General features: G+C 53.5%; 1 protein-coding gene across 1 annotated transcript; it reads left to right on the top strand.

Annotated features, from left to right (window-relative positions):
• Nucleotides 1–427: 427 nt before the first annotated feature.
• On the top strand, nucleotides 428–12,115 carry LOC143169248 (scavenger receptor cysteine-rich domain-containing protein DMBT1-like). The gene is given in 14 exon segments (XM_076356520.1): nucleotides 428–1,077; nucleotides 1,884–1,973; nucleotides 2,417–2,500; nucleotides 2,503–2,727; nucleotides 3,286–3,615; nucleotides 4,040–4,220; nucleotides 4,329–4,354; nucleotides 5,305–5,490; nucleotides 5,907–6,392; nucleotides 6,551–6,823; nucleotides 7,522–7,836; nucleotides 8,525–8,881; nucleotides 10,761–10,907; nucleotides 11,690–12,115. Coding segments are annotated over 14 exon segments (2,961 nt in total). The 5' UTR covers nucleotides 428–944; the 3' UTR covers nucleotides 11,818–12,115.
• The last annotated feature ends 6,394 nt before the right edge of the window (nucleotides 12,116–18,509 follow it).

Genomic DNA, 18,509 nt, shown 5'->3' with positions numbered 1-18,509 from the left:
CCAGCTGGAGATGGTGGACCTCATTGCAGCCTCTGCCAAGCCTACCTCTTCCCGCACGCCTGCCAGGCTGGGAGCAGCTTCTCCAAAAGTCCTTTGCTGTCAGCTGGGCACTCTGTGGGTGACAGACTATCCACCCATGCTGGGCTCAGGGCTGCAGAGATCCTCCTCGTCCTAGCAGGGCTGTGTGGTGAGTGCTCTCGCATTTCCCCCCGTATCCCCCCCCTCCCCGGTGCTGGTTGCACGCCGCATTGCGGGACACGGCATGCCAGAGTGCTGCCGCTCCTCTTTGTTTCTGGGTGCTTTGATTGTGGTTGCTGCAAATTTGTAAGGTGCAGGCTTAGAGCAACACCCACGGTTTCATGGTTAAGGTGCATGCGTAGACCAACAGCCACGGTTTCATGGTTAAGGTGCATGCGTAGACCAACAGCCACGGTTTCATGGTTAAGGTGCATGAGTAGACCAACAGCCACGGTTTCATGGTTAAGGTGCATGCGTAGACCAACAGCCACGGTTTCATGGTTAAGGTGCATGCGTAGACCAACACCCACGGTTTCATGGTTAAGGTGCATGCGTAGACCAACACCCACGGTTTCATGGTTAAGGTGCATGCGTAGACCAACACCCACGGTTTCATGGTTAAGGTGCATGCGTAGACCAACAGCCACGGTTTCATGGTTAAGGTGCATGCGTAGACCAACACCCACGGTTTCATGGTTAAGGTGCATGCGTAGACCAACACCCACGGTTTCATGGTTAAGGTGCATGCGTAGACCAACAGCCACGGTTTCATGGTTAAGGTGCATGTGTAGACCAACACCCACGGTTTCATGGTTAAGGTGCATGTGTAGACCAACAGCCACGGTTTCATAGTTTCTTAATGTGCATGCTTAGAGCAACACCCATGGTTTCATGGCTTCGTAAGGCGTGCACGTAGAGCAGCGCCCATGGTTTCACAGGCGCTTTTGCAAGTAGGGTGGACGCAGACCTGCCAAGCCCAGCTGCAACAAGTAGCTCTCCCCCAGCTGACAGCTGCAGAAGGCTTGAGGGTCCCTCAAAAGCGCCATTATCTTCTAGAAGGTGCGTGCCACGAAGAGGGGAGAAATTTTTATGGCCGCAGAGTCGCACAGCACATTAGGAATAAGCAGTGAAAAGTGGGGAAGGTGCAGAAACCAAGCGCACTGAGCGCGTTGCTGCCATTTCTGTAGTGCTGACGATGGGCTATGGAGCTTGAATGGCCAAAAACCGAGGAGGAATGGGATTTACCTGCCCTGTGATGGGGAAGGAAATATCCTGGTGTTGATGTGCTTGGGTCAGGCTGGTCTGAGGAAGCAGGATGGGTGCCTGCAGAAAATAAGGGAGCCCTTTGCTCAGCTCCGTTCCTTACCCTGGGGTGTCCTGGTTTCGGCAGGGATAGAGTTAATTTCCTTCCTAGTAGCGGGTACAGTGCTGTGGTTTGGATTTAGGAGGAGAACAAAGTTGATAACGCACCGATGTTTTAGTTGTTGCTAGGTAATGCTTACACTAGCCAAGGACTTTTTAGTTTCCCATGCTCTACCGACTGAGAAGGCTGGGGGTGCACAAGAAGCTGGGGGGGGGCACAGCCAAACTGGCCAAAGGGACATTCCATACCATGTGACGTCATGCTCAGTACATAAACTGGGGAAAGCTGGCCGGGGGGGCCGCTGCTGGGGGACTGGCTGGGCATCGGTTGGGGGGTGGTGAGCAATTGCACTGTGCATCACTTGCTTCGTGTATTATTATTATTATTATTATTATTACATTATTATTATTATTTTATTTCAATTCTTAAACTGTTTTTATCTCAACCCACGAGTTTTTCTCACTTGTGCTCTTCCAATTCTCTCCCCCACCCCACCGGGGAGGCGGAGTGAGCGAGCGGCTGCGTGGTGCTCGGTTGCCGACTGAGGTTAAACCACGACATGGGGTCAAGGCTGTTCATCCAGCAAAGCCAGGTTAGAGCTGTGGGTGCAGAGTCCCTGGCACCTTGTGCTCCGGCTGCACAGCCTTGCTCAAAATCACTCCCACAAAGAGCCTGCGACTCAGTTACCCGTGCTGGTGTTGTGCTTAGGGAGTTCATCCTGCAAGCTGTGCAGAGTCAAGCACTGAAAAAGCAATTAGCAAAACGTCTTAATGTATTTTGGCCTTCCTGGTTTTAAGGGACTGCATTCTCAGCTGGAAAAGCCTGGAGTTTGCTCAAGGGCCAGCTGCCATGTGTCCCCCTGAAAATAATTATAATAAAATTATAATTGTTCATGTCTTTCTCTCTCGCTTGCTGGTTCTTCCCCATTCCTTTTGGCCCACAAGTGTCAAGATGCTTTCCCAGCTGCTGCCTAGCCTCTTCTTTTGCATTATTTCCCATTAACATCTCCTTCCCTTTGCTCTCTGTCATCACCAGCGTCAGGTCCCGCCGACGTAAGGCTGGTGAATGGCCCCGACTCCTGCCCGGGCCGGCTGGAGGTGTTTTACAATGGCACCTGGGGACGGTGTGCGATGACCACAAGGGAGCCCGCGTGGTCTGCCGGCAGCTGGGCTGCGGGTCAGCACTGTCGGCTGTTGGCGGGGCTCACTACGGGCGAGGAGCAGACCCCATCCGGCTGGCCAACGTACACTGCGCCGGGATGGAGGCCGCCCTTTCTGAGTGCTGGGCACGGCCCTGGGGAGCCCACAGCTGCGGGCACGGGGAAGATGCCAGCGTCTTGTGCTCAGGTGAGGAACACGCATCCACCATGGCTTGCATCAGCCGCTGTGGACAACCAAAGGGTTAAACAGCAGGCAGGACAACCGTCTTGCCCCTTGCTATTGACTGGTTGCCCCTTCTTGTTGACTGATTGCCCCTTGCTGTTGGCTGGGTGTCCTCTGTACAGTGAGTGTAGGCACCCAGCTCACAGACAGACACGTCCCTATGGCCACTGGCAGGTAGGACCCTTAATTTTGAGCTGGATCTGTCCCCAAAGGTAGGCAGAATTACTCCCTCCCTTCCTAATTTTGTGGAGAATTAGCCTCTTCACACTATTGCTCCAGGCAATTTCCAAATGCTGTTCTCGCCTTCCAAAGCTCTCCGCATCTCCTGGCATCGAGGCTGCAGCTCCCTGGCCATTTCTCAGCCCAACCACCTCCTGGCTTTACGGGGATGAATCCCTTCGTGGGCACAGCCTGTTGGATGCCATCCGGGCTTGCTGGGCAGGAGACCCTGCTCCTAAGCATTGCCGGCTATGGCATGCCCAGCAAAATCTCTGACCGTTTGCTCCCCGGGGGTGTTTGCAGGGGCACCCGCTCCAGGTTCGACCCGTACCAGGCTGGCGAATGGCTCAAGTTTCTGCTCTGGCAGAGCTGAAGTCCTCCACGATGGCGAATGGGACACCGTGTGCGACGACAGCTGGAGCCTGACGGACGCCGAAGTGGTGTGCAGGGAGGTGGGCTGCGGCCGGGCACCGTCAGCTCAGTTCGGGGCTGCCTTCGGGCAGGGGTCGGGGCCCGTCTGGCTGGACGAAGTGACCTGTGCTGGGACGGAGGCTGCCCTTTCTCTGTGCCAGGCCAGGTCCTGGGGGAGCCATAACTGCAACCACGGAGAGGATGCTGGCGTTGAATGCACAGGTAGCTCTTGACTCCTGCCCCGTCGGGGCTGGCACTCAGGCTATTGTAGTCTTTTGTTTTGTTTTGTTTTTTGAGGGAGGGGTAGAGGAAAGAGCAGAAGACCTTTGAAATGGCCCTGGATGTAGATGTCTCCATTGCAGCCCTGCCAATGGAGGCAGGAAGAATCCCCTGATGGGCGGGTGTGTGCTGGGGAAGGGCAGAGGGAGCTTCAGAGGGGGTGTCCATCCAGATGCCACCTGCCAGGGAGGGTGATGAGTTCGGGGAGGTGGTGAGCGCCTGAGCGGAGCCTGCTTTTCTCATTTTGGGTGGGCAACCTCCTCACTCTTCAGCCACGAGGTTCTGGGATGATTGAAGGACTGGGCAGCTCCAGCCCTGTCACCTCTCCTGGGACATCCAGATGTTTTTGGCACTTGTCTCTTTTCAGAACCGACTCGGGTCCGGCTGGTGAATGGCTCCAGCTGCTGCTCAGGGCGAGTCGAGGTCCACCACAACCAGCAGTGGGGGACGGTGTGCGATGACAGCTGGGACCCGAGTGATGCTGAGGTGGTCTGCTGGCAGCTGGGCTGCGGGCTGGCCATGTCAGCCCCTGGCAGGGCTCCGTTTGGGTGAGGACACGGTCCCATCTGGCTGGATGAAGTGAACTGCACAGGGACAGAAGGTGCCATCACTGAATGCAGCTTCAAGCCCTGGGGAGCCCATAACTGCAACCATAGTGAAGATGCGGGTGTCGTGTGCTCAGGTAAGCCTGGTTTCAGGGAGAAGTTTTTCTGTAGGTATGCTTGCATCTAATTTCAGTTTCCTTCCCTCTCTGCACACGTTTTTTTTCCTTTGGGCACAACGCCATTGCAAGCAACAGTCAAGAATGCTTGGGAGGTGAGGTAGCTCTGCTTCTGTAGGCATCATATCAATGGACTATCTGGATGCACTCCTGCCCATTTGTGGTAATCCTCTGTCTGACACCTTAAAATGTCAGTTCCCAAGTGGCTTGCCACGTCCATCACGCGCACCTGCTCTGGATGTTGAAGTGTCTGCGGTCAGAGGAGGCATTTGGCCATCGATGCTTGCCATGCATGGCTGCAGGCTTCTCCATCTCTATGTCCCAAGCTGCTTCTGGATCTCTAGAGGTAGTCCAAGATGGAAAGATATCCCCCCCATCCCTCCAGCTTGCAACGGGATGCCAGCCCTGTCTTTCCAGAAGACAAAACCTGGGTGACTTCAGGGAATATTTGCAAGGAGCTACAGTAGAGCAGAGCAAACAGAGAAGCAGCGTGGAAAGACTCTCCTCCTTGACGAAGCCAAGCCAGTCCAGCCTTCATTTGGCTAGAATAAATAAATGCAGGTTTTTAAAGTCTTTCCTTGTTAGATATGTTCTCCGAGGGAAGATGTGGTCACCCTAGCAGACTTTCGAAGCACGTTCATGGTTTGGACATGGATGTCGAAGAGTCTTCTTGGCATTGCCCAAGGGAAACGCTCTCTGTGAGGCATCCCACGGTGTTTTTACCTTCTCCTAAATACAACCAGGTCCTTCTGTTGCTTCCAACTGAAGATGCTGATGTGGATGGGGGAAGCATGATTATGCATTCATACCTTGTATGGTTGCACGTCGTCGCCAACGCCAGCAGAGCGTCTACTTCAGAGCACTGAGGTGCACTATGCCCTGTTTATTCGTTTGTCTCATTCCCCCTTTAGATCCCACGGAGCTACGGCTGGTGAATGGCTTGAATCACTGCGCTGGGCGCCTCGAAGTGCTTCACGACCAGCAGTGGGGGTCTGTGTGTGACAACGGCTGGGACATGGAGGATGCCGAAGTGGCGTGCCGGCAGCTGGGCTGCGGCACTCCAGTCTCCGCTCCAGGCTGGGCTAGGTTTGGCAGGGGTTACGACCCCATCTGGCTGGAAACAGTCAGCTGCTGGGGGACGGGGGCTGCCTTCACCGAGGGCACAGCTGCCACCACGGGGAAGACGCCGGTGTGGTGTGCTCAGATAACCCCCCCACCGCATTCCTCTCACGTGTCCGTAGGAAGAGCTGTGCCACCACTGAGCCATAGCTCCCTTTCCTCCAGAGGGCAAGGGAATGATAATTCCCTTGATACTAATGATAATAATGATAATAATGGTAATAAGGGCAAGGGATGCAAGGGGGATCCCATCACTGCTGCTTCTCCCATGTTCCCTGGCTCATTTTCAGCCCAAGTGGACAACCACAGAGCATCTCCATAGTGTGAATGACCATGCTGGGTCCCACGGGATTCCCTGTTTCATGAAGGTGTCGTGTCAGGGAGCCATGAGTAGAGGGAACCACAGTCCTGTGTGAGATCCCATGCCCAGGACCATCTCCACCAGCCCTTCCTGAAGGGTTGTTGGTGTCCTTCTTTGTTCCAGACCCAATGGCGCTTCGGCTGGTGGACGGCCCACACTGTTGCGCCAGAAGGGTCGAGGTGCTTCCTCAGCAGCAGTGGGGGACAGTGTGTGATGATGGCTGGGACCTGCACGATGCCGAGGTGGTGTGCTGGCAGCTGGGCTGCGGGGTGGCGGTCGCAGCCCTGGGCTCGGCTTGCTTTGGCCAGGGACGTGATCCCATCTGGCTGGATGAGGTGAACTGCACAGGGACCGAGTCCGCCCTCTCCAAATGCGGGGCCAAGCCGAAAGGAATCCACAAGTGCCACCACGGTGAAGATGCTGGTGCGGTGTGCTCAAGTAGCTGCTGTTCCTCTGCTGATAAGCTCCTGGGTACCAACACTGCAGGAGCTCCAGGACCAGTTTTCCGTGCTTATCTCTGATGTTCTTTCCACATGGGAATCCTCAAATCTCTAACTCTGAGTCAAGACAAATGCTGAACATCTGGGGATTCATCCTCCATCTCACATCCAACACTTGCTTTCTACGTCACTAGGTCCACCACCACAAGGCGACACCTCTCTATCTTTCCGTTTCAGACCCTACCGAGGTCCGGCTGGTGAACGGCTCAAATCGCTGCTCTGGGAGAGTTGAGGTGCTGCACAACCAGCGATGGGGAAGTGTGTGCGATGACGGCTGGGACCTGGACAATGCAGAAGTGGTGTGCCAGCAGCTGGGCTGTGGGACGGCTGTAGCCGCTCCACCCAGAGCTCAGTTTGGGATGGGGTACGAGCCCATCTGGCCGGATGATGTGAACTGCACCGGCGCTGAGGTTGCCCTCTCCGAGTGCAGGGCCAGACCATGGGGAGAGAGTAACTGCGACCACCGAGAAGATGCCAGCGTGGTGTGCCTGGGGAAGCCACCTCATACTCCGTCGTGGTGGAGCTCTGGAAGGAGCAACGTTGGCACATGGATAACTCAGTGGAGAAACACCTCCGCTCTGCTCACGTTAAGCCTCTTGCCTCTGTATAGGAACCAATTTCAGGTTGTCTGAGAGCAGCAGCTCCCCTTGGCCACTGTGAGGACTCTCTCCCAGGAGAACGAGCGTCAGTCCCCAACCACCACCTTGCTCTCCCCTATAAGCCCTTAACTGGTCCCTCAACTCTACTGCTATGAGCATCCTTTCCTTTTTCATACGTGCATGGTGCTATCGTGACACGCATTGTCACCATACCGTAAAGTCCATTGAACCTCCCTTCTACCCTGGGTCCATCTTGTCTGGTTGGACTGCCAGGACACCAGCATCTAGTGCCGCTTGCGATGCGCTGGCCTCCTGCCACCACTCCAGGTCGGGGTGGATCTCCCATTCAGCCCTGTGTCACGGCTTTCCCCTCCTCCTGGGTTTCTTGGATGCCTGAAGGCACTTAAAATGGGATCAGATGCCTGTGTTTATGCCGGTGACAGTTTCCACATCACCTTGCAGGTGGCCACCATTTGAGGACCCATCTTCCAATGCATGGGCAAGAAACACGTACGCGTTTGAACCTCCATATGTCTTTCATAATTCCAGGACCAGCTCAGGTCTGGCTGGTGAACGGCTCCAGCCGTTGCTCCGGGAGGGTCGAGATGCTTCATAACCAGCAGTGGGGGACGGTGTGTGACAACGGCTGGGACCTGAGCGATGGCGAGGTGGTGTGCTGGCAGACGGGCTGCGGGGTGGCTGTGTCAGCTCCAGGCTTGGCTCGCTTTGGGTCAGGGTCCAACCACATCTGGCTGGGTGATGTTGAGTGCACGGGGGCAGAAGCTACCCTCTCCGAATGCAGGTCCAGGATGGGGGAACCCATCGATTGCAACCATGGGGAAGATGCTGGTGGTGTGTGCTCAGGTAATTACTATTTTTTTTTTTTTTTTTTTTGCATGGCATTATTCCAGGGGGGTGTTGAGCTGTGTGGCTGGAAAGGACGAGGGTGACTTTGCTGGTGACACGGTCTCCTCTGAGCCTAGGTAGCACCAAACCCCACGGAAGAGCTGAGGTCACTCTTCTGCAGAGGTCTGTCCACCTTGTTCGGTGACTGGTCTTGCTGATGAAACCCCGGGGGTGTGGAGGACCTGAGCAACCTGAGAAATGCTGAGCACGAGAATCTGAGCAAAGCAATGAGAGACGCACAACCAAGCCTTCAAGGGGATGAGAAGAAAGAGGCTTTACTTAGGAACCTAGAGGGTGAGATGTAGAGTTTGTTGCAATCCAGAAAACCACCAAAAGCTGCTGGATTGAGAGCAGGGCAGGAGGAAGGGACCCATCGTACAAAGATGCCAGTGGTCGGGAAGGGAGGAGTTTTACAAATTCCACTGCTTTTATCCTTTTCCAGCAAGCACGTCTGAATTTTCTCTATTTCAGCAGTTTTCTTCTAGCTGATGTTAATTAAAGCCTAGCTTTAAATATCCAACGTCCCTCTGGTGTTTGGGGATGTTCAGTATAACGGCAGGACCAAGCATGTCCTTCTCAAAGGTCCAGGTTGCCAATGGCATAAAAGGAGCAAAAATGGGCAATGTGCATTAGCCACTATGAGCAGCGCAGGCGTGGAAGGAGACCTCCAAAAAGGGTGTCTGCCTCGTCCCGTTTCAGACCCCGCGGTGTTGCGGCTCAAGCCTCTGTGCTGGGAGAGTTGAAGTGCTCCACAGGCATCAGTGGGGGACCGTGTGCGATGACAGCTGGGATGAAGAGGACGCCGCAGTCGTGTGCCGGCAGCTGGGCTGCGGGACGGTGGTCTTGGCCCCTGGTGCGGCTTGGTTTGGGCAAGGGCGCAATGCCATCTGGCTGGACGACGTGAACTGCACAGGGAAGGAGGACACCCTCTTGGAATGCCTGGCCAGGCCATGGGGGACACACAGCTGTGACCATGGGGAAGACACCGGTGTGGTGTGCTCAGGTAACATGGCCACCATCAGTTTGGAAAAGGGTCTGGGCATGCCCCAACCCTGGAAAAATTCAAGGTCAGGTTGGACGGGGCTCTGAGCAACCTGATCTTATTGAAGATGTCCCTGCTCATTGCAGAGGGGTTGGACTAGATGACCTAGGGTCTAGAGAACAAGTCTTATGAGGAGCGGCTGAGGGAACTGGGGTTGTTCAGCCTGGAGAAAAGGAGGCTGAGGGGAGACCTCATCGCTCTCTACAACCACCTGCAAGGAGGTTGTAGCGAGGTGGGTGTTGGTCTCTTCTCCCAAGTAACAAGCGATAGGACAAGAGGAAACAGCCTCAAGTTGCATCAGGGGAGGTTTAGATTGGATGTGAAGAAAAATTTCTTCACTGAAAGGCTTCTCAAGCATTGGAACAGGCTGCCCAGGGAAGTGGTTGAGTCACCATCGCTGGAGGTATTGAAAAGACCTGTAGATGTCGCACTTAGGGACATGGTGTAGTGGTGGACTTGGCAGCATTAGGTTAACGGTTGGAGTCGATGATCTTAAGGGTTTGTCCAACCTAAATGATTCTATGATTCTATGATTCTGTGACCTTTAAAGGTCCATTCCAACCCAAACCATTCTATGCTGGTGTGATCTCCTTGCTCAAGCTCGGAGAGTGCACGCCTGCCAGTGGCTTAGGAGGCAGAAACAGGGATGTGCACGCTGGAGAGTGAAGATGGGCTTTGGTTCAGCACAAGCTGGGTCCTACGTTTGTAGACCCCACTGGAATCGTCTTGAGCACCACAGCCAACAACATCTTCTCAGGATGGGGGTTCCCGAGTATGCGCTCAGCACAAGTTGGAGGGGAATGATCCTGGCCATAGGAAATATTATGATGAAAACCTTCCAGGAGAAAAAGCTACAGCATGGGGAATATCCTCATGGCTGAGCTGGGAAGATGAGGGCCATGGTTGGTGTTGGAAAGACTTGTCCCAGTATCCAGCCTTGCCCTTCTCTTCCCACCTAACTTCGGACAAACCTCAAGGCTTCTGTGGTCCCCTTAAGGCCAGTGGAAACAGAGAGGTATCTCCATGTCCTTCTAAGAAGGATATCTGCATCCAGTGAGTTATCCAGGACTAGATGCACTTGCTTGGGAGCCACCTGGACTCAAATACAGTCTCCTTGGGGAGAGTACCCCACGAGCAGTACATCCCGCAGGCACCTCTGTCTTAAGGTGGTCACTTAGCTGGTCACCCAGGCTTCTTTGAGGAGAGAAACAGGTGACTGTGGGTTGTGGTTTGCAGAAGGGACCATTCTGCAACCGTCCAGCCCTGGTAGGGCCCACCAGGAATAAGCCGCTCTGCAGACTGCCCTGCTTGGAGCAGTCAGAGTGGTGGCACCTTGAATGGCCTTGGCTTCCGCAGCGGTCCACCCCTGAAGCATAGACAGTTGTGATGCACGAGATGGTGCACGGATGTGGGCGTTGAATGGCCACAAGCAGTGCAAAGGTGCTACAGCACCGAGGGGACCATGCCTGATGGTGACAGGGTCTTAGCAGAAGCTTTCTTTGTATCTCCTTTCCTGAATCATACGATCACAAAACAATGTAGATTGGAAGGGATCTCTGGAGAGCTCTGCTCTAATCTTCCACTCTCTATTAGACCAACTAGACCATGTTGTTCATGGCCTTGACCAGTAAAGATGTGAAAGTCCCCAAGGAGGGAGATCCAAACACCTTTCTCGTCTCTGTTACAATATTTAACCATCCTCATGGGGAAAAGAGCATTTTCCGCTGCCTAATGGGAATTTGCCACAGCGCACCCTGTGCCCATTTCTTCATGTCCTTGTGATGTCCATTTATCTCCTGAATTAGCTCTGGATGAAGAGACGTTTGCTTTCTCCCCACAGGCTCTGTTACCATCAGACCTCCGCAGCCTCCGCCGCTGCTCCCATTGCTGGTCTCGATCATCCCTCCCGTCTCGATGCTGGTCTGCGGGGCTCTCCTGTACCAGAGGAGGAGGCAAATGCAAACCAGGGCTTTTAATTCCCCCTTAGGTGAGCTCCGCTGCGGGTGAAGAGGGCAACGGAGTTTGCAGAAGTGTGTGGTTGGAAACAAGTTTTGTTCAAAACCTTGATGTCAGCAGAGTTGGGGCAGAAGATTTTTTTTTCCCGTGGCTCACGTTGAAAGGAACTTCCTTTTCTGGTTTGACCTTTTCTCTCCCCATCCCTTTCTCCTTTCTCTTTCTTTCCACTCTTCCCCTTTCACTTTGACACCATCTTCCCTGCTGGGTTACGGACACGCTGGGAGGTGGGACAGCCCTTGAAGCCTCCTCGAACACTGCCTGTGCTTCCCTCTGCTGCCTGCGCTGCCTGTACATCAGACAGGAGCTTTGAGCAGAGGATGGCTCTATGGATTCCTAGCTCCCCGTTGGCAAGGGATGTTCCACTTTTAGCCCGAGGGGTGAGAAAAGACCAGGAATTGTGTCTGTTCCTGAAGTTTTTGGGCTGTGGTGGAGACTCTTGGAAAGCGGGGTTGAGCGGTTGGGGTTGCCTGTGTTGAACATCCCCATGTTGTCTTGTTGAACGTCCATCACGTTGATGAAAGGTGCTGTGTGTGGACCAAATGCTGGATCAGGGGTGGTTTCTGCGAAGCAGGCTTCATGTCTGAGTGCTGGCAGGGGCGATGGTGGTATGCCCCGTGCTGCCACTGTTGCTGGCCAAGCCAAAGTGATTCGTGCCGTCTCCAACGGAGCGAGCATCCTCGGCTGGCCTTGTTAAAAAGGGGAAAATTCAGGCTGTGTGGAGCAAACCATCGACTGAATCACCGTGCTCTGCAGGTTTTGTGCGCATGGAGGAGCTGGTTGTCTCTGACATGTCCATCTCGATGCCTGGAAAAGAGCAAGCAGCAGTCAAGGTGGCTCCTGCTGGGGATGCCGACAATGAGAGAGCTCAGCACAGCCTGTGACCAGCCCAGACCTAAAACTCCAGTGATGCAGCTCCGTCCCAGCACACGGCTCTTTCACCCAGGGCCCTGGACCACCTTGTAAGAGCTAGGTCACTAGATCCACCACCCATCTCCATGCCCACCTCGGTCAGTTACCCCGAGCGATACAAGGCGCGACACACACCGTGCGGCACCAGCGGTCTGCACGCAGAAGACATTTGATGTGTAGAAATTTAAAATTTTTTTTTTTCAGATTTCTCTTTCAATTTTTTTTTTTTTTTGTGCATTTGTGAAAATAAAAACATTCTCTAAGACTCAAGCAGTGTTTTACTCTTGGAGTTTTTTTTTCTTCTTTTTTTTTTTTATAGCCAGTCAGTGGAGGCTGCAAAGTTTACCCTGAAGTATATGCCAGGGGCTTGTTTCCCTACAGCGGTTAAGTCAAACAGTTTTGCAAACTCAACCTGAAAGCTCAGTTTAGGCCTCACGCAGATATTTAGAGCCATCCGAGATGCCCTAGTTCTAGGACATTGATACGGGACTGGCAAACGTGACAAGGACTTCACTAGATGCATCTGTACGGGGCCACTAGATCTCGCTGACCTCTTCCATCTGCTGTATTCCCAAACACGCTCCTGTGCCTTGTGTCCTTGGACATCAGTCTCCCGGGGCCTCTCAGAGGACAGGGGCTTCTTGTGAAGGGCTTGGAAGGCATGGAGGTGCGAGTCAGCCATGCAGAGGGATGCTGGCAGGATGTTTAAGAAGCTCTGGTCATAGAACTAAGCACTGGGTACCACCACGGCTCGTGCCAACCCAAGTGGTATGGGACTACGAGCAGCCAAGCAGGACGCTATGCAAGCATGCTGCCGTGTGTTGGCAGGGCAGTCCTGCTCATGAAGGACCACGAAAATAGATGGGTAGCCAACCAGAGGGAAACAGGACGAGTGATGTTATAAATACGGTTGCTGTGGTGGGGTAAAAGCATGAACATCTGCAAGGCAGGGGAAGAGAGGAACCGGGATGCATGCTGGCTTGCAGGGGTTTAGAAGATGAAGGTCTGGAGTGCCCTGAGAGGACTGACCGAGCTGGAAAACAGAAGATGGCTTGCATGATGCATGGAAAGCATCTGCCAAGGGAAACAAGGAGTGCATGAAGGGCCCAAACAGGCCAAAAGCTCGGAGAACTAATGAGTAAAAGTTGATCCTACAGCATGCAGGACACTTGCAAAGGAGGACCAGACAAGACTATGACCAATCTATGGCTGTGGTATGTACGGAGGAGCGTTTAAGGCTTGTGGAAGCGCTTCTCTGAGTAGTAACTCTTTGTGTTAAATTTGTAGAAAGCTTTGCGTGAACATTTCATAGTCCAGTTGATGGTGATGTTGGGAATTTTCAGGTAATACCTGCATGGATGTGGGTCGGTCCTGGGCTCTATTGCACTAAAAAGGAGTTGCCCAGGGCACACGCTCCCTAGTTTCTGCCACTTTTCCAGGTCCTATGCTCACGTTTCTGGTGTTCCCTCAATCTGAAGGTCAACGGCACCAGTCTTCCTCGTGCAAGGGGTGTTGGCAGTGGGTCATTAGGAGTCCAAGCTTTTTCTGTGGAAGAGTGTGATGTCGATGGGGTTTCTTCTTCTGCCTCACCTTCTTCCATTTTTGGATCCACATGTTTTCTGACATACCTTCACACTTTGTTCTTCCCTTATCTGCCCGCAAATCAATATTGCACTCAAACTGTCTGTATATGGGGCTTTTTCTCTGTGTTGGGTACTTGTTCTTTGTTACCCCTAAAACTGTTTTTGTCCAGATTCAGGCCTGCAAGTTGATGATCGGTGAGCTGCTGATAGCCTTGGGCTTTCCACTGTGCCCCATCTCTTATCATCCCATGCCTGTCCTCTACACTGACTTGTGTGTTTCCATTTCTCAGGGCTTCTGCTGTAACACCAGCTTTATGTTTCTCCCTGGCTTTGAGAGCCCCAGGACACCCCTAGATGTCCTGCACTCCATGGGCTGCTTCTGGAGGGTGGTAGGGACTACAGCAGGGCTGGATCCTTCACCCCTTATCCAGTCTCCTAAAGCTATCTCAGCAGGTCTTGTCCCATCGGGCGCCCAGGTCCTGGCACCATGACCTGGGGTATGCAACACATGGTCCCTTTCGTGCTGCAGAAACACCCCTTAGTCAGCTGAAACACACCTTATTTCAGGCAATTTGAGATGAAAACATACATCAGAATTAATAGTTCTGTCTTAGGCCACGAGGACATCCTGTGCTGACCCCTGACCGCCTTGGTCTCGCTCTCTGCTAATGAGCAGGGTGATGGTCATTCCCCTACTGACCCTAATGAGGGTAATGGAGATGCAGCAGGCTTTGCAAAGTTAGCTTTTCTTTCTTCTTGTTCCTAAAGCTGTGGCCCAGGGTTACGCTCTACCTACCTCCACCCTGAGGAAGCACAGTTCCCTTTTCAGCCTCTTCCCGGCACGGTTTAGATGAGTTCAGCTCCAGGGTCCTCCCTTGCTGGGTGGTCATCTCAGGCTGCTGCAGAGCCTCCCGCTCCTTCATCTCCCCTGCGGATGAGCTGTTCGGGACACACCCCTGGGTTGTTCCAGTTCAATGCAACCTGGATATTTGACCAGGGATGCTCGGCTGGCTCTTTGCAGAGGGCTGGGAGGTGAGACAGGAGATTCAGCCACCTATGTGGTAGGACAGGCAGTCCACCCACCACCCAACATCTCCTTGGGCACTAACTGTGACCCTACAACCTGCCCATCCTTCAGGTTGTGTTTAAAGCCCATGGAGGTGGCAAGAAGGGGTTAGGAGTGGGTTAGAGCTCTTTTTAAGGGTAGAAATGGGGGTCTGGGTAGCTGAGTGCATGTGTCTAACGGCACTGAGGGTCATAAGGGCACCTTGCAAAAAGGAATTGACACCCATGCACAGGTCTCTGAAACATCCAAGGTTGGGGTGTGCTGATCCTACACGCATTTTTCCAGCCTGTCCCTGCAGTCCCTTTCAGTGCCCTCTGCAAATGGGCCCTGGGGGTAACTCCGGTCCATGCCCTGCTGCCCCAGGACACTGACACTTCTGACCCATCAGTCACGCTGCCTTCTCCAGGGGGTGATAAATAACGCAATGGCCCTTGCTAACAGAGATACTTCTCCATGGGATATCTCCTGAGTATCACTGCGGTGATGATCCCCTGGGGGAGGGAGCTCTTTCAGGAGGCCCTCGGGGGAGGTTCAGTATGGAGGACACCAAAGGATGGGCAGATGAATGGGTGGTGGTGGGGGCAGTTTCTGGGCAGGCAGCGATTTGCTTCGTATCCTCCTTCCCTACTCCTCAGTTGCGACCACAACACTGAGCGCAGCTTAGGTCCCTCCCCAGTACCATCTCCTGCCCCCTCCCAGCCCTGGTGGGGCTAGACTGCCCCGGAGGGTCTGCGAGAGCAGCTGGAGCTGCTTGGCTGCCTGTGCCGGATCCAGAACCGCAAGAATCCTCAGGGGCTCTGGAGTGGATCTGAAGGGCTGCCAGGGCGTGTAGCAGCCCAAATGTCCAGGGATGGTGGTGCTGGGGAGTCCTACAGCCTGGCTGCGGGGAGAGGGGCATCAGGTGTGTTGGAGAAAATCATGTAATTGCCAGCATCAGGCCACTTATACTAAAAATTTTCAAGCTGTGAGCTTCTTCCACCTCTGTTATGGCTGATGGATTTTCCCCAGCTCAAGTTATTCTCTGGGATCTCTTCTTTACCTTTATCTAGGCAGAGTTTGCAATAGATTAATTCATCATTGAAGGGAAGGATGAGAGATTTCGGATGCTTCAGCTCAGCAGAAGATGCTGAGATGTGAAGGCCAAGGGGTAGCACAAGATGAGTCCGCATTGCATCAGCCGTGGTGGGCTGAACCATGGAGATGCTGGCACGTGCAGACCTCAGTCATTTGCAAAAACCCCGAGTGCTCAAGTGCAGATACCTGTGCTGGGCTGCCATTACAGTCACTGGGAGCAGTCAGCCGAGAAAAATGAGCCACACAAGAAGATCCTGATGGCTTCTCCCATTGCATCCCCCACCTTGCAGAGAACAGTTCGTGACGCTCAGCTCTTGGCACATACATGACCTCTTCGCACTCCCTGGAAGGTGCAAGCAAGTTTGGAGACTGCGAGGCAGTCACAGGATAGTGTTTCCAACTGCTTGCCCATGAATAACAAGGCGATTTTCTGCCATCTAGCTATGCATCTGTGCAATGCAATGCAACGAAATTCATGGTGCACCATGTCTGGCTTTGAATGTTTTCCTTTTCCAGTTGGCAGCTGCAAATGAGTTCTCCAAAATCGTCATTTCTGTGTGCTGCAGCAGCCAAAAAAACCCAACAAAATGTTGCAAACCCTAAGAAGAGCATTGAGGGCAAGGCAGGGGGTATAATTTTGCTGTGACGTACAACCCTGGTTCTTCCACATCTTTTGTAGTGTGTGTAGTGCTGGTCACCATGTCTCAGGAAGGGTGTACTGCAAGTACAAGGTCCAGAGGCTGCACAAAGGGCTGGGAGCTTCTGGAAGCTGCTGCCTGGGGGAGAGTTGCGGGGGGCTGATGCTGTCAACTAGTTCAAAGAGAAATGAGGCAAAAGTGTGAACAATGTGTCTAAAAGCAGATGCTAAAGGGAACGTGCTTAACGCAAGAAGTCTAGATGCTGGGAGGCTGGAGGCCATCAGACGTGGCCTGGTTTGCATGTTGACCCTGTCTCCTGTGCCACTTACGGGGTGGGTTGGATCAAACACTTCTCAGACCCAGCGGGAAATATTGTGTAACTTACCTTTAGCTCTTACTTAGGAGTTAAAGTAAGAGTTAAAGGTAAGTTACACAATGATCTCTTGGTCAAATACTTGGTCAAATTGGGCATCCCCCAACCCCAAACTTGCTTCCGTGTCTCTGCTTCACAAGGACCCTTAAAAATGGGTCCGTGAGGGATGTCAGCAGGGCTTGCAGTCTAAGTCTCTCCAGGCTGCGATGCCTGCAAAGCTCTTGCACCCTCCCACCGCTGCCAGCATGAACACACAAACCCCTTTGCACTTGCACTGAACAAATGCGGTGAGGGTTGGGTTTCAAAATGCAGCTGCTGGGATAGCAATGCTGAAAGTGGAGCAAGGTTTGGTTCCCCCCCCCCCGTGTACTGTCTTACTAGCCAAAAATGATTTGTTTACCCGGGACATCAGTGATTTCATGAGCATCATGCATTTCACATCTTGCAAGACTTCACAACCCAGCCCATCGTATGCAAGCCTACAGGGATGCAACTCACTCGGTTCTTCTGGCTTCACAGTTATTGCATTGTGCTTACGATGGAGCTGTTGGACTATCCAGGCTCATGTTTCCAGGTTAAAGGGTACTAGTAGCTGTGCAAGCAAATCACGGGGGCAAGACGTCATGCCTCCATGCTGCGTCACGCCAAGGGCTACACCATAATTAACTGGGGGGGGTGGGGGTGGGTAACAAACCTTCCTGCAGCCCCTAAGATGATGTTCAGACTACAGGGAGCTGGAGGTGGGCAGAGAAGCCTTCGGGGCTCCTCTTCTTGGCATGAGCAATGAATTGAAAAGATGGGGGAAGCTCTCTTTAGGAAAGGCTTAAACTTTGCAGCAACAAAAGGCTGAAAATTGATGGTCGTCTTCCACCGTAAAGCAGTAAGGATTTTATACAGGGGCCAGGGTGTATCCATCTGAGCAACGTGGACCGCGTGGGGCCAGAAACTGCCCTCTCCAAGTGCCCGGCTCAGCCCTGGGGTGCAGGCTCCTGCCACAGTGGGGAAGATGCCAGTGCTGTGTGCACAGGCAACCCTTCCCCGGGGCCATGTTCACCGCTGGGAGCAGCACGGAACATCCTTTCAGGACTGCTTTTTTGCTGAGACTCTTTATATTTGGTTCAGCTCGCCTTGCACAGCCGTGGGAGCCTGTGGCCCTGGGGAGCTGGCAGCCCAGCATGGACTGAGTGGGATGTAGCCGTTTCCCATCTCATGGTCATAAAGAGGGGTGGTGTGCCCCACGGGGTCATCTCAGAAATGTCGATGCCTGCTGTTCATTGTGACTAGTGTAGCGGGGGCTGCAGGCTGGATTTGAGTGGAGACAGCCCAGGGAGGGGGTTTGAGGAGAGGACTCATCTCTGGAGGATGGGTGACCTTCCTCCCTGGCCAGAAGCTGAGAAGGGAAAGGGGCTGCAGCTGTGCCCAGCTCCATCATCTCTGATGATGGCACGGCCAGGAGCCCACTCGGTCCAGTGTCCTGGTCCCAGGGCTCGGCGATGCTCTGCTTTCCTTGCACCAGCCCCAGGGTGCGGGCAGGCTCCTTGCCCCGTAGCCATGCCTCCAGCCCCAGCCTTGGGAGGCAAAAGCCCGCAAGTCATCCCAGAGTCCCTGTGACAACCCATTCTGCTGCTTGCAGGTGACAAGACTATTCACTGAAAACCCGAATTACAGTACAAGCATGGGGTTGTTTAGCACAAACCCGGGGGGTTTATGCTAAACCATCGCCCGCCTCAGAGATCAGTCTGTAAATTCCCCAAATTCCCTTAAACTCAGGACAAGAATCAACACAACGGGGGTGCCCAAAACCTGAGCGTGTTTGCAGCTTAATCTCAGCAGCTACGGCATGGTTTCTGGACCACCCTCCCTTATTCTTTATATTATGTGATACTCCCAGAATATAGGCTGTGCATTTTATATGCCTGATGGCTTCATC

The sequence above is a fragment of the Aptenodytes patagonicus genome, chromosome 20 (genome assembly GCF_965638725.1).
Source record: "Aptenodytes patagonicus chromosome 20, bAptPat1.pri.cur, whole genome shotgun sequence".
In the NCBI taxonomy this organism is placed as follows: domain Eukaryota; kingdom Metazoa; phylum Chordata; class Aves; order Sphenisciformes; family Spheniscidae; genus Aptenodytes; species Aptenodytes patagonicus.
Note: the sequence above shows the minus strand (reverse complement) of the source record. Positions and strands in the feature narration are given on the sequence as shown.